We start from the raw sequence: 13134 nt of genomic DNA, 5'->3' as shown, positions 1-13134 counted from the left end.
GTTGCGCTCAGCCCCGCGCAACTCACATTTTATCTGGCGTTTCTCTCCATCACGTACTGATTGCGACTGGCGCGCCGTGCTTGTCTGCGCAATCGCATCGCATCGCATTCATCATCAACCTTGAACCAGAGGTCCCAGCTGCTGCGCTACGGTTGATACAAAGGCACTAGCCAAGCTCCGCTTCAGAAAGCTCGTTTCTCTTCTCCACATTCACGCGCGCCTCCTCGGTCGCATTATCTCATACGACGCTATCACTCGCGCGCACTCGCGTCGGGACCCTCAATCAGAGTCACTCACCGTCGCTGACGCCCCCGCTGCGCCGCCGCCGCCGCCTCCTCCACCTCCGCCTTCACCAGGCTTTTCTGGCTTGGTGCTGCTAGGTCCCCTCAGATCCCGGTCGTCACTTCTGGGTCCTGGTCCTTGCCTTGTCTGCTCGGACCAATCTCTGCACACCTGCCTGGCCGGGTGATTGGATCCTTCCAGGGCCTTGCTCCTGCCCCCCGGAGGAGTGGTTTTTGCCTAGCTTCCTTCCCGGGTCTCAAAGTCGCCACTGCACCTCGCTGCAAGCAAGTGCGACTGACTGCAACTGCAACTGTAGCTCGCTACTTTAGCTCGCGCACCCACTACTACTGCACCTTCCCTCCCACCCCATTCATAGGTTCAGCGCAATTCCATCCCGTCCCCTCCACCTGCCACCATCCATCATCATCATCCATCCCACCACAACCACCACCACCTCCACCACCTCCATCGCCATTTTCTCCGCCTTCCGCCATCACACACACACACGCACGCACGCACGCATACACCCGCTCCATCGCATCGTCTAACCATCCACCTTTTGATCAACGAGCGCACGCATTTTTCGAGCTTTTTTGCAAGGCACGCACGCGCATTTTATCATCGCTTCGTTACGCGACCACCGTTTGGTCTGTTTCGCATCCGTTGCGGCCCTTGTCCTTTCCATTTGAACCGCGAGCCTCATTGACGTCGTTGCCGCCGCCGTCGCACAACGCGCTCCGCGTCTGCATCCCGTTCCATCACCACACAAAGGTAATTCAGCATCCCGTTCCGCTCCTCGTTCCCTCTCTGTGCCCCGTCCCTCCCTTCCAGCCTTGCATCCTGTGTTTGTCTTGTCATCTGGCCTCGTCTTCGCCTTTTTCTTTGCACGCCCGTCTGGACTGGAGCGTGCAGCCGACGCCGCCGCAACCGCGCCCGTTTCCGGATTCCTATCTTGTCTCGCTTTGGATCACTAGCCCATGCCTGCCTCTGGGAGTTTGCGCCCCAGCCTGCGCATCCGCCAGCGCCTGAGCCTCCCCTCCACGATTCCGAGCCTTGGCCTGGCCGGCCAAGTCTCATCACAAGACGAGGCCAGTCAGGCAGGCTTCCCACCTCAACGCCCGGCTTATAACCTGCGATTCGCCATTCGTAACCAACGACGCGCCTCCTCCAGGCGGCCAACCACGTGCGACTGATGTTGCCCTCTGCATCTCCTCCAACCCTTCGGCTTGTCAGTCCAAACATCTCACGACACGTTGCCATCGCCATCACCGTGGTCGCTATCCTCGTCGCTCCCTGTTGGCCTAGCCCTCGGTCATGTACTCCGCCCAGCAAAGCGGCGCTGATAACGCGACGATCAATCCCGCCGCTCTCAACTCGCCTGGTACGTCTAATAGTTATTTGCTTGGTACTAATTGTCGCCTCACACCACCCTGCGGTCTGCCTTTTCCCTCTTGTTCATGTCCTGCCTGCGCGCAAGTTCAGCATCACTGTCTTGCGCTTCACATCATGTTGAAAAGCCGAAACACCCCACCTTCTCCTGCCTACTCTTTTCATAGCTACAGTTGCGACATAGGCCGAGTGCGCGCGCGCTCAGCGCCGCCTCTCTCTTGCGCTTTGCTCCCATCACTTCATCATGCTGATCCTTCCCCTTGATTGCAGGTATCTCTCACCCGCCACTGCGCAACCTTAAGCGCAGCCACTCCCCGGACCTCTACGACACGCCGCAACCCGGCAATGACGGTATGTCGGGTCGGATGAAGCGAAAGGAGCAGCTTGGCGCTGCACTGCTCTTGCCGCGCCCGGCCTCCTGCCGCAATCCGTTCGCGATACTTGCTTCCGCTGTGATTCCGGACTCTACGCCGTGCTCTTTGCTACATACATCACAGCCTCATATGTCATGTTAAAGATGGAGGTTGGAAAACATGCTGACTGATCTCACCTTTGCAGGTGATTCTAGGCCGCTTCGGAAACGAGGAAGACCGATGAAGGCGAGAACATCAGGGAGCATTTCCGAGGCTCCCGGACAGGCTCCGGCCTCGCTCCCCCAGGCGATTCCCCCGCCGCAGACACCTCAGTCTCAGAACACAGCATTGCCGCAAGCCAGTCCCGCGTACACGCCCGCTCCGACGCAGATGCCCCCCAAGACCACCCCGACGAAGTCGACGCTCAAGGCGCTACCAACCGTTCGAGATCATACGACCGACCAGCTCAATGCGACCGGCGATGAATACCTCCCGCGCGAGATTGACGAATTTGGAGAGAAGAAGGTGCAGCCCAATGGCACACTAAACGGAAATCGGGAGTACAAGTGCCGGACCTTCTTGGTCCCTAACAGAGGGGATAAGCTATTCATGCTTGCCACCGAGTGCGCAAGGGTGTTGGGCTACCGAGACTCGTACCTTTTGTTCAACAAGAACAGGTCCCTCTTCAAGATGATTGCAACCCAGGCCGAAAAGGATGATCTGGTCCAACAGGAGATTCTTCCGTTCTCGTATCGCTCGAGACAAATCGCCATTGTCACTGCCAGGTCCATGTTCCGACAGTTTGGAAGCCGTGTTATTCGCGACGGTCGAAGAGTTCGGGATGACTATTGGGAAACCAAGGCCCGGAAACAAGGCTTCACCGAGGCTGATCTTGCTGGAGAGAAGCGCCCCGGCGCAACCAAGGCCAGAGAGGCGGCTGAGGCCCAGAACAACGTCCTGCTGGCTGGCCCGCACCCAGAGATCGTGTACAGCAATAACCCTGGACCCTTCCCCGGCCCCCCGCAGCCGCACCTCGTCCAACCAGGTATGATCGGACCACCACCCGGGACCACCACCAGAATGCCTGGATTGACACTAGGATCAGAACTGAGCGATTCCCGGCCACGCGATTACTCGGGAATCCTCAAAGGCGGACCTCGCCAGGAGATCACCGGCCCTGCTTACCAAGACCAGACCCGTCCCTCGCCTCTCGGAGAGCTCAACGCCCAGGCTCACCATGCCGCCGACTTCAGCCGGTCAGTTAACCAGCAGCGGGAGATGCGCAACGAATACCTCACAGGGATGTGGCGACGATCTCACGAGCAACCGTCTTCGAACCTGACACAGCAGCCCGTGGCACCGGCCGACACGACGTCGGTTGCTACCAGCAGGCCGTCGCATTCACCACATACCACGGCGACGGCCATCTCCCAGCAGCCTGGAATGGTTTCTACGCAGAGTCCGCAGATGATGATGACGACGGCGCCTTATTCTCAGTCTATCAGCGCCCAGAGCAACCTAACTCAGGCGCCCATGAGAGGTATGGCCCACTCTCCAACGCAGTCGAGCACAAGGCCAACACCTACTCTCCCAGGTTCGACCAGCTCCCTGTCGCAGGGAACGCCCAGCTACAACTACCAGTCGGGCCAGAGCATGTGGCCGCAGGCTCAGACGCAGCAACACACGTATGGTAGTTACACGGCGCAGTCGCAAGCGCCCCATCCATCGCAGTCGCCTGCGTCACATCTGCGCCAGTCGAGCTCGGGACAGATGCAGACCAATATGCAGTTCCCCGGTATGGCAAGCATGCAGTACGGTGCGGGTCAGAGCATGTACCCGACAGATCAGACGCCTCGGCAATACATGCCCCAGGGTGGAGCCGGAGGGCCGGCGGTCACTCAAGGCTGGTCTGGTCAGCATTCGCCGGCGCAGCAGCAGTGGTGGACTCCCGGGCAGCAGCCACAATAAGGGTTGTGACGACATGTGCTGACGCGACATGACGGAATGATTTGACATACGATGACCTACCTACTCCTGGTTTCACTGGGAGATTCGACTTAATTGGTGCGGTGCTGTATTGTGTCGGATTCTTATTTTTGGATATATGTTTTATGGAGAGACTTCTATCCTCTCTCTCATCGGTCTGAACTCCTTCAGTATTCCTGGACAACCACGCATACACCACATTGGAGAGGCTATGTGCTTTTGTGGGCTGATTTGGCTCGATGAATTGCAAATAGCGATTGGGCTGGGTGGGATAGAGGAGTCGGAGGAATCAGGAACCGAACATGGGCATTCCTATCTTGTTATTCTTGGGCGGTTTGGTTGGATGCAGAAGGGCTGGGGTACATGCATGGCTCGTAACACATTTTGTCCTTCCCGTTTGTTGATGGGGTCTTGGATACTCATGGGTTTCATTTTTGAACTTGTTTGGAGGCATTTTCGGGTTTTTCCTGTTTGGAAAGTCAGTTTGTTTTGTTTGGCTTGCGTCTTGTCTTGTCTTTTTGGACGAGGGAGGTTCTATCGGCGGTTCGCTTGTGCGTCCCTAGGAGCCGTTTGCTGCGTTGGCAAGGCAGACTTTTATCGGGCTTTCATTTTGATACCACGTCACCTCTTCGATTCGTTCTTCCCAGCACCATTTTTATCTATTCCTTCTTCTTCTTCTTCTTCTTCTTCTTCTTCTTCTTCTTCTTCTTCTGCAGACACGCATTGTTTCTTGTTGTTGAGCGGGCACGATGTGCAGCCACCTGGGCAGACCATGTAGTGTCGCATCTGGGAGGATTCAGGGCTTGAGGCAGGTTTTCGGCCTGGGTTGGATGCGACACGTGGTGACCATGGTGTTGTTGTTGTTGCTGCTGCTGTCCTTTTGCTGCGCGTCGGCCTTGGCTTGTTTGCCGAGTTTTGATGCTGTTGATCAAGTTCTCTTCTTCTCGCTTGGGGAGGTTTCTACTCGTGTAACTTTTGCTGCCTGGACGGGAGCATATATTTTTGTCACCCCGGTTAGTACATCGCGAGTGCGGTCGGCATTGGGCGGGTCGTTGGATCTGGCAATGAGAATTGATTTATTTTGATCTTGTGCAACTTGTTCATCTTTTGACTCGACGAATGATGGTGAGGCTACGCTTCATGGAGGATAAGGGAAGTGGATATTGTCATTATCAACCCAACTCACCTCCATCTCAGCTATATATTCCCTCATGCTGTATAACAAGGTCTTGCTTAACCTGCTTTCCCCCAATTCCCTTGCCTGCCCTGCCGCCTGCTGACCTGACAGAATGTCTCAAAACGACCCAGCGAATCGGGCTGTCCGGGATACCTACAGGAGGAGGGGCTCGCACGAGGTGGACAGGCGTGGTAGCACCCGTCGGGATGTTTGTCTCGGGGACAAGTGCCTGCGCCCTACGAGGCTGGCGTGTCTGTGAGAGGGCAGGGTTTCGAGATGTGATGGGTGGGGTGGGTTGCACGGCGTCGGGAATGCTAACAATAGGTTCGCCTGGGGTTGTCAAGTTGTAACGTGCTTCTGAGACTTGGAGAGACAGTATGTTGCAAGACGGGGAGGCTAGACAGGTAGCCAAAGATTAGAGCAATAGTACCGCTACCGAGGGAGTGGCTTATCCAATAGGCCACATTAATCACTATCATCTCCATCCAAAGCTTCGTCCCTTTCTTCCTTTCCTTCTTTGATCTCAAGGGCATCCTGGGTCTCGTCGCCACTAACTTCACCCTCGTCCTCTTCCTCTTCTTCCTCCTCAACCTCATCGTCATCATCATCCTCAGGCACAGGCTCGTCCTCCTCCGTCTCGGCATCGTCCTCAACTTCGGCAGCCGCCCCGGCGCTGGCGGGGTCGACACGAGCACGCTTGGTGCGAGGACCCGACGCCTCAGAGGCGAGGGTCGTGTCGGGATCCACGTCAGTCTCGACGTGGGAAGTGTCGGGCATATCCGTGTCAGGTCCGTCGGTCTTCTTGGCGCGGACCTTTTGGCGGTAAGATGTGCGCTTCTCAGTCTGGATGGCGTTGAACTCTGTCACAATGTGTCAGCGTGTCCTTGGGGATATCAAGGTTAGAGAAAGGACGTACTAGCAAATTCGGCTTCCAGAGGGGCGCGAAGGAAGGAAAACTCGGTGTCCTCTAGGGCCTTGAAGACGTCTGCCGGGGCGATGGTCTTTTTGCCAGCGTTGATGGTGTTTTCGTTGGCACTGCAACAAGATGTGAGTTATCGAGTGAACAGACCCCGTTAGAGGGTGGGACGTACTGCGAGGCCAGATAGTTGATGAATACTGTGGTGCTCTGACTCAAGGCCAAGATGGCATTGGCCTGAATCTGCGTGTTGGGCGGGAGAACGCCCTTGGCCAAGCGGGTTATTATCGATTTGGGAAGTGTCAGGTCCTGTCGCAGAGTTAGCTAGTTCTCGAATCATCACCACCCTTCCACTTCATCATCCCCTAGCTTGGCATATCTCACCTCGATAGTCACGGCATCCTTATGGTCTTTGTCCTTATCTTTGTCCTTGTCCTTCTTATCCGCCGCCGACGCTGTGGGGGACGTGGTGTCGACCGCCTCGGCAGCCGCAGGAGCTGGCGTCGAGGCGGGAGCAGGAGTGGCAGCAGCCGCTGGCGTAGGGGCCGGGCTGGGCTCTGTGGGTGTTGCGTCGTCCATGGGGACGAAGCGGGCGGTGGATGTGTCGCTCTTGCGCGGGTTGGACTTGCGCGGCGGCATTGGGAGTGAGGGCTGAGCGGTAGTGGTGGTGGTGAAGTGTAGAGGTCAAGGTTTGGGGAGAAAGAGGCCGGGTGAGATGCGGCGAGGGGAGCAGAAGAGCAGCACTTCAACAAGGCAACTCTATTGAGCAAAATGATACAGCCCAGACACCGCGACCACTTGGCCTTTGCTGTGATGTCGTTTCTCTCCTTTCCGTTGAGATCCTAGCGCGACGGGGGGAGATCACCAGGAGCCGTTTCTCATTCCTCGATATGGATGTGTTCCTTTGATGGGATTCAGAGTATGTATAGTTCCTCCTAGGGATACGAGGATGTGATGGCAATGATTCTTTGTTGAGTGAATGAAGCCTTGACAAGCGACGTTTGGTGTTGGTGTCTGTGTCATGTCAAAGTTGAAGAAGCGCGCGTCTGTGGGTGGCGACGCGATGCCCCGCTGTGAGTGGCCGAGCACGCGTTAAGTGGTTGTAGTGGTCCGGCTGCGGCAGGTACTACGAGCAATGGCTCTTACAATTGTAATGTCATGGTCAGAATAAAAGTTGCCAAGAAGTTTTGAGGGTTTAGAACAGCTTTATTGCTACAGCAAGGTAAGACTTTGCTATTCATTACTTAGAATGCACGAATCAATTGGCTACCCATAGTTCTTGCTACACCTGCACGTGCCGTTATGGGAAGAGATAGAATGGAGGCGAGTAACTACTATGCTTGACCAATAGCTTCAACACCCAGCAATCACTTAACTTCGCGCAAAGAAACATTATGGGTTCAATCTGTTCGTCAATTGAGTCGAGTATATATGTATATATATATCTTGCTAGCCGTCCGGCTGCTGGTACCCTTTCCGTCATGGACATGTATATCTGTCTTGTTCCTGATCATACAGGATACTTCTCATAATGCCGGGCGCTAGCCCTCCAGCATGAGCTGTTGCTTCATGTGCGGACTGTTCATAGTCCTCTCATGCCGCTTGCTTTGGTCGTCATAACGTGGTCAAAAAGTAAAGGAAAGTTCTGGGGTATATCCATCATAAAAAAAAATACACAAAAAGCCTCCGTGTCCCGGCCATCATAAGCGCCAGCACGTAAAGTAATCCTCCCTTGAAGCGTCGAAAAGGGATTAAACGAGTCGATCTCTGCCGACTAAGAGTAAGAAGAAGAAGAAAAGATGGGGACTCTTGGTTGTTTCATAAAAAGGAACGTGAGCATGAGCTTTGTTGCTTGGGTAGGCAGATAGGTAGGTTGGTAGTGTTGTAACGTAGAGTTTGGGTGGGATTCGGCGAATGAAATGAGATAATCTCTCTTGCTCGTCATTGTTGATGCAAGAATCCATCCATCAGTTCATCGCACTTTGATTCCCTTGTCCCTGGTGGTTTCAAGGCGGTCCGTCCGAGATGATCGGCCCCGCCTTTCTCGGCACAACGGGGATCGACGGGGGTTGAAACAAGCCGGCGCCGAAACCGTTGATTTTGTTCACCTCGCATAGCAAACAGGCCAGACCGGGGTTACTGTCCGGCGTAGGAATACCGAAATTGAGTCTGCCGTGTTCTGGCTCATCCAATGGCCCTGCCAATTTCCGACTTGCGGATCAGCGGCCGGGGTGAGAGCCCGCCCAGGAATACCTCGTCATCAAATGACATCCTTGAAGGGCTGATCATGGAGTGCATCCGGTGGTGTTGCCGTCGGATGTCAAGAGACCGGTTTGCTCGCGGAATGTACTCGCTGGAGCTGCGAGGGCCGAAGACGGAATCGGGGTAATGGCCGTGCCAAGGATCGCGAGGTGAGATCGCACTCACGGTGCTGCTGCGACTGCTGCGTGTGCGACCATGGCGAGAGGCCGAAGGGGGAAGCTTGGCCAGACGCGAGGGCTGGCGCTTAAGAGGCGAGATGAAGGCATCGTCGCCTTGGACGGTCTCATCAGTGAGACCTGGGCGTGAGTTGGGGGCACGGGCGAGGAGCGGAGTCGAGGGGACATCGATGCTGCGCTTGTGATGAAGGGAGCGAGGTGAAGAAAGCTCCTCGTGAGGGTTCGGGCTGTTGTAGATGATGACACTAGGCGGTTTCCGGACCGAGCTCACGGATGTGCTCTTCTGACGCTGGTGCTGCTGCAGCTGTTGCTCCAAGTCATGTCCATAGTTGGAGGTGGCCTCAATGATCGGTGTCTTCTCGAGAGACTTGTCGGTCCTCCAAGACTCAATCTCCTCATCGTCGATGGGGGTGATGCCTCTCTTCAAGAACAGGAAGCGACGTTGGCGTTGACTTCGGCGGTAGAGGAAACATCCGACAGCGGTGATGGCGGTCAAGGGGACCACAGTCGCAAGGACGATGACGATGATCTTGATTTCCGAGTCGTTCATAATGACATTGTCATCGCGAGTCTGTGAGCGAGTATGGTGAGGTAGGTGGTGAGGGTGAGGGTGAGGGTGAGAGGTGAAAAGATGTCGTGAAAAGAGGCTCTGCTGGATAAGTCGCAGACCAAGATTGATTGAGAAGTGAAAGATGAGCGAGCGAGGTGCTTTCAACGGCAACGGTTACCGAGGAAATGTCCACGGGGCATCAGAAAGCCAGGAGATTTGCAATGCTTGCAACTCGTGAACTAGGGTAAAGGCGGTCAGTTGCTGTGTTGTTCAAGGGTATGAGCATGAGGCGAAGAGTGAGTGCAATGCCAAGGCTGTCCCTGAAAGATGAGCCGCAGGCTTGCCAGTAACTCGGATCGAATCCAATGCTGATGATTCGTATAGCGAAAGGGTAGACCAACGTGAAGACGGCACTCAAGGCGAGAGTTGAGATGATGCTGGATCAAATCGATTCGACCAACTCATGAGACGGTACAAGTTGAACCCCGTAAATCCGGCCGCCGTTTTCCAAGTCGGCGTCGGTAAGGCAGAGAGAGGCGAGGGGAGGGGGGGGGGTAACGGGCCAGGAACTGGACGCCCTGTATATGGCACAGACAGGACGAGGGGCGGCAGGTTGGGGATGGGGATGGGTTGAAGCTATATAGGGACTGGGGCCTTTCAGAGAAGCGAGGCAGAAGAGCGGAACTAGGGTGTGGGAGGGTGTGCAGGGTTGCAGCGGCGGCGTGTCATGGGTAGGGACGGGATGGATGGACCTGGATCGTCATGAGCAGCATGGGGGGATGGGATGGATTCTGAAGCAGGGGTGTGGAGAAACGGGCGAGCGAGGGTGTGAGGGCGAGAAGAAGCTGATACAGACCTCCATTGAGAGACGGATGGATGAAAGATACTTGGTGGACTAAATCCGTCCACAAGCTGGGGTCCAGTACGGAGAGGGTACCAAGTGTACTATGCTTAGCAGCGCCCAGTTCCTGTTTCGTTCAGGTACATGTACATATTTCTGGATGCTCCTGCTTGCTCCTGCATGTGCCTTGCATACAGTTGAGCTGGGCGAGGCGGCGAGCTCAGGCAAGGCGACCAGGAGAGAAAGGTCAATTGAGCAGAGCTGCAAGGAGGGAAACGCAGGCCAAAGTCCCTTTCAATTTGGGCCTTGTTTTCTGGTCTGGTCTGGCCTGGTCAGACCTGGTCCGGCCTGGTCAGGAAGGATAATTCCCGCAGAGAACCAATACAACCCGAGTCGTGCCTTGCGTCTTGCATCTCGCCGCGTGTGTGTGTGAATGCTGTGTCGAGTCAAGAGCCAATCGACCTCCCACCAGACAAACAAGTCAAGACCCCCTGCGGCGACGGCGCTGGACGATGGATGGACGTGGATGCGGGGCGCACACGGTCCAACGTTTTAGGGGCACGTTAGAGACCAAGACTAACCCTGACGAAGCTCCATAGACTGGGAGGGGCGCCACGCCACTTCCCACAGGGGACCTCGTCTGCTCGTCTCTGACCAGGCGGGGGACAGGGGGCTCTTCCACTTGGAGCCATGGCGCCATGGATGAAGCAGCAGCCGAGGGAACGTGGCACCGCCAGGGACCGTTCTTCCATTTGTTTTCAAACGGTGACGGCAGAGAGAAGGGTTACGGTGAGCATGATGCCCTGTGCTGCTACCGCAGCAGGCTGTGCCGTCCAGGCTGGGCATCATTGCCTCCGCTGTCTGCCAGCTGTCATCTCGATCGATCCAAACAATGTCCACGACATGGATAGATGTGATGTGCCATTGATATCCGTACAGTTATGAAAGGACCATGCTTTGGCCAATTCCCATCCATTCATCCATCAAGCCCATATCACCCCCTCGCGTCGCTTCCCATCCCATCCCATTGCATCGCCTCTGCGCTGCGCTGCAACAGTCAAGACACGGCCTGATCTGATCTGAGAGGTCCAGGTCCTGGTCCAGATGTCCTCCATCCAAGACATGTGTGTGTGTGCGGCCGAGCATTCTCTGGTCCAGAAAGGGAGAGACACTACTACTCAAAATCAAGTTAGAGAGCCCAGCCACCAAGTACAGCAGCAACCTCGAAAGAGAACCTCGCAATCAAAAAAGCAAAGGCGATACCGCACTGCGCTGGACTGGGCTCGGCTCGGGCCCCTCGGTTGGTTCCTAGCCCGTCAACGTCCAGAAAGGCGAGGCTTCTGTCGGTCGACAGGCTGCAAGGGAGATGGATCGGTGAGAAGGCGACTTACATGATGGCCTCGCTTTGCCTGGTCTGGCTTGACTTAGCCTGGAATGTAAAGAAATTGGGCAGTTCCTCTGCCGTTGATCCGCACGTGAAGCCTTTGTCTCACCCTGTCTCGTCTCGTCTTGCTCTCTGTCTACGATGCGGTCTGTAAAATGAGCGCGCGATAATCAGGTTATCGCGACTCGACACCTCTCCACCATCTCCAGGCCCCCGTCTGAACGAATACGTATACCAGCTCCGGTAGAGCAAGGGGAGACAATCACGGCTCGGCAGGTCGACGTTGGGCCTCGGTGGCAGCTGCAACGGACTGCCGTGTGCATTTCTGGAGCCGTTGGGCCATTTTTCGATAGTACCAGATGCCGTATCCATTCATGGTGCTATATCTCTCTGAAGCTCTCGCCATGGTTCGTCAAGACCGTGACTAGTCACATGGAGCCCTCTCCCAAAACGAACCACCTGGGCCGGCCCGGGTCTTTGTCGTTGTGCCTGCCAAGGACCGGAGTCACAGAGGATATGCCCATTTGTTGCGCCGTGAATCAAGCTATCGCGATACATATTCACAGGGGTTCAGGACATTTTGCTTGCTTCTTTGTGACCCGTGTCTGTGATGGGATGGGATGGGATGTTACTTTTTTGCCGTCACTGTGCAGCCGATCACTGGCGGGAGGATCTATGCGAGCCATTTGACGTGATGAGGCTACGGGATGCAATGCGAGCCATTTGCAACTGTCTGTCGTAGACCGGCTGAGTCTACGCTACATGATACGCTACGATGCGATGCGATGCGGCAGTTGACGCTGTCTCTCCCAAGACGGCTTCACTTCAGCACTTGCATACATCCATACATACGTCCGTTCAGCCACAGAGACAGACAGATAGACGGTGAAATAACTGCCGTGTCAAGAGGCGACGCCATCAATTAGTTTCCCTCTGGCTAGAACTCGATCCAATACCACCTCCGAACGGATATCCCGTCCTCCGACTCTCAACTTGCCCCTTTGGGCAGGGGGATCTTGCGATCGAGCCTATCGCATCGCGTGCGTTTTTTTTTTCTTCATCCTCTAGTCCGCAAGACCGTTCAGCCGCGATACCCTGGTCGTGTCCGTCTACATCCCGCGTTCCTCTCGCTCAAACTCTTGGCTTTTCGGGGGAGCGATGCGACTAGTTCTCAATGGTAACTGCGCCGGTCAGGAACACCAGAGACATTGGACATCAGGTCGGCCTCAGACTAAGGTTGTCAGGCTCAGACCCTTTTTTTGCATGTTGCAGCTGTCACCGCCTTCTCCGCTATGGCATCGCTCGTCGTCGGCCGCTGTGAGATTTTGAGAGAGAGGCTAAACTTGGGAGGTCAGCCGCGATGAAGACATGAATACCCTCACGGGCAATGATCGACACGGCCAGGAGGATGATTTGATAAGAGGCTGAGCGAGGGCACGTGCTGACGAAGGCTTCGGCATCTCTGGAATCTACTGTTCCTGTTCTGTTCCTGTTCCTGTGCCTGTTCCTGGATCCTCTTTCTTGTTCCTGGTTCCTGGCCTGGGCTCCCCCATGGCTTGGTCACGCCACCGACTTGGACAAACACCATCTCCACATGGAGACCTGGTCCGTCCTCTTCTTATCAGCTCCCCTCTGCGAACACGACTGAGCTACAAAACGGTGGTGGTGGTGGATGGTGGATTTGGGTTGGGGGCTTTTTTTCTCGCTTCTAGCGGTGGTGTTAGTGTTAGTGCCTTGGTAGTGGTTGGTCGGTCGGCCGTTGAGTGCCTTGGAGGAAGAGGCTGGGTTTCGCCGTCCGTCAAAGAAGCGGTGTAAGAG

At 55.6% G+C, this 13134-nt stretch overlaps 3 protein-coding genes across 3 annotated transcripts; 1 reads left to right on the top strand and 2 right to left on the bottom strand.

Annotated features, from left to right (window-relative positions):
• Positions 1-1596: 1596 nt before the first annotated feature.
• Positions 1597-3992, top strand: MRS44_001164 (uncharacterized protein; the record flags this gene model as incomplete). Its single annotated transcript, XM_065623582.1, has 3 exons — positions 1597-1663; positions 1942-2022; positions 2230-3992. 3 exons carry the CDS (start codon positions 1597-1599, stop codon positions 3990-3992), a joined length of 1911 nt encoding a protein of 636 aa, XP_065480022.1.
• Positions 3993-4669: 677 nt separating this feature from the next.
• Positions 4670-6742, bottom strand: MRS44_001163 (uncharacterized protein; the record flags this gene model as incomplete). The annotated part of the gene is made up of 6 exons (XM_065623581.1): positions 4670-4988; positions 5292-5517; positions 5661-6047; positions 6104-6222; positions 6279-6412; positions 6488-6742. The coding sequence occupies 6 exons, from the start codon at positions 6740-6742 to the stop codon at positions 4670-4672; spliced, it is 1440 nt and encodes a 479-aa protein (XP_065480021.1).
• A 1545-nt stretch (positions 6743-8287) lies between these two features.
• MRS44_001162 (uncharacterized protein) lies at positions 8288-9091 on the bottom strand (the record flags this gene model as incomplete). Its single annotated transcript, XM_046267658.2, has 1 exon — positions 8288-9091. The coding sequence occupies one exon, from the start codon at positions 9089-9091 to the stop codon at positions 8288-8290; it is 804 nt and encodes a 267-aa protein (XP_046139067.1).
• Positions 9092-13134: the final 4043 nt, after the last annotated feature.

This window comes from Fusarium solani (genome assembly GCF_023522795.1).
Source record: "Fusarium solani strain SB1 chromosome Unknown bctg00000000, whole genome shotgun sequence".
NCBI lineage: Eukaryota > Fungi > Ascomycota > Sordariomycetes > Hypocreales > Nectriaceae > Fusarium > Fusarium solani.
Note: the sequence above shows the minus strand (reverse complement) of the source record. Positions and strands in the feature narration are given on the sequence as shown.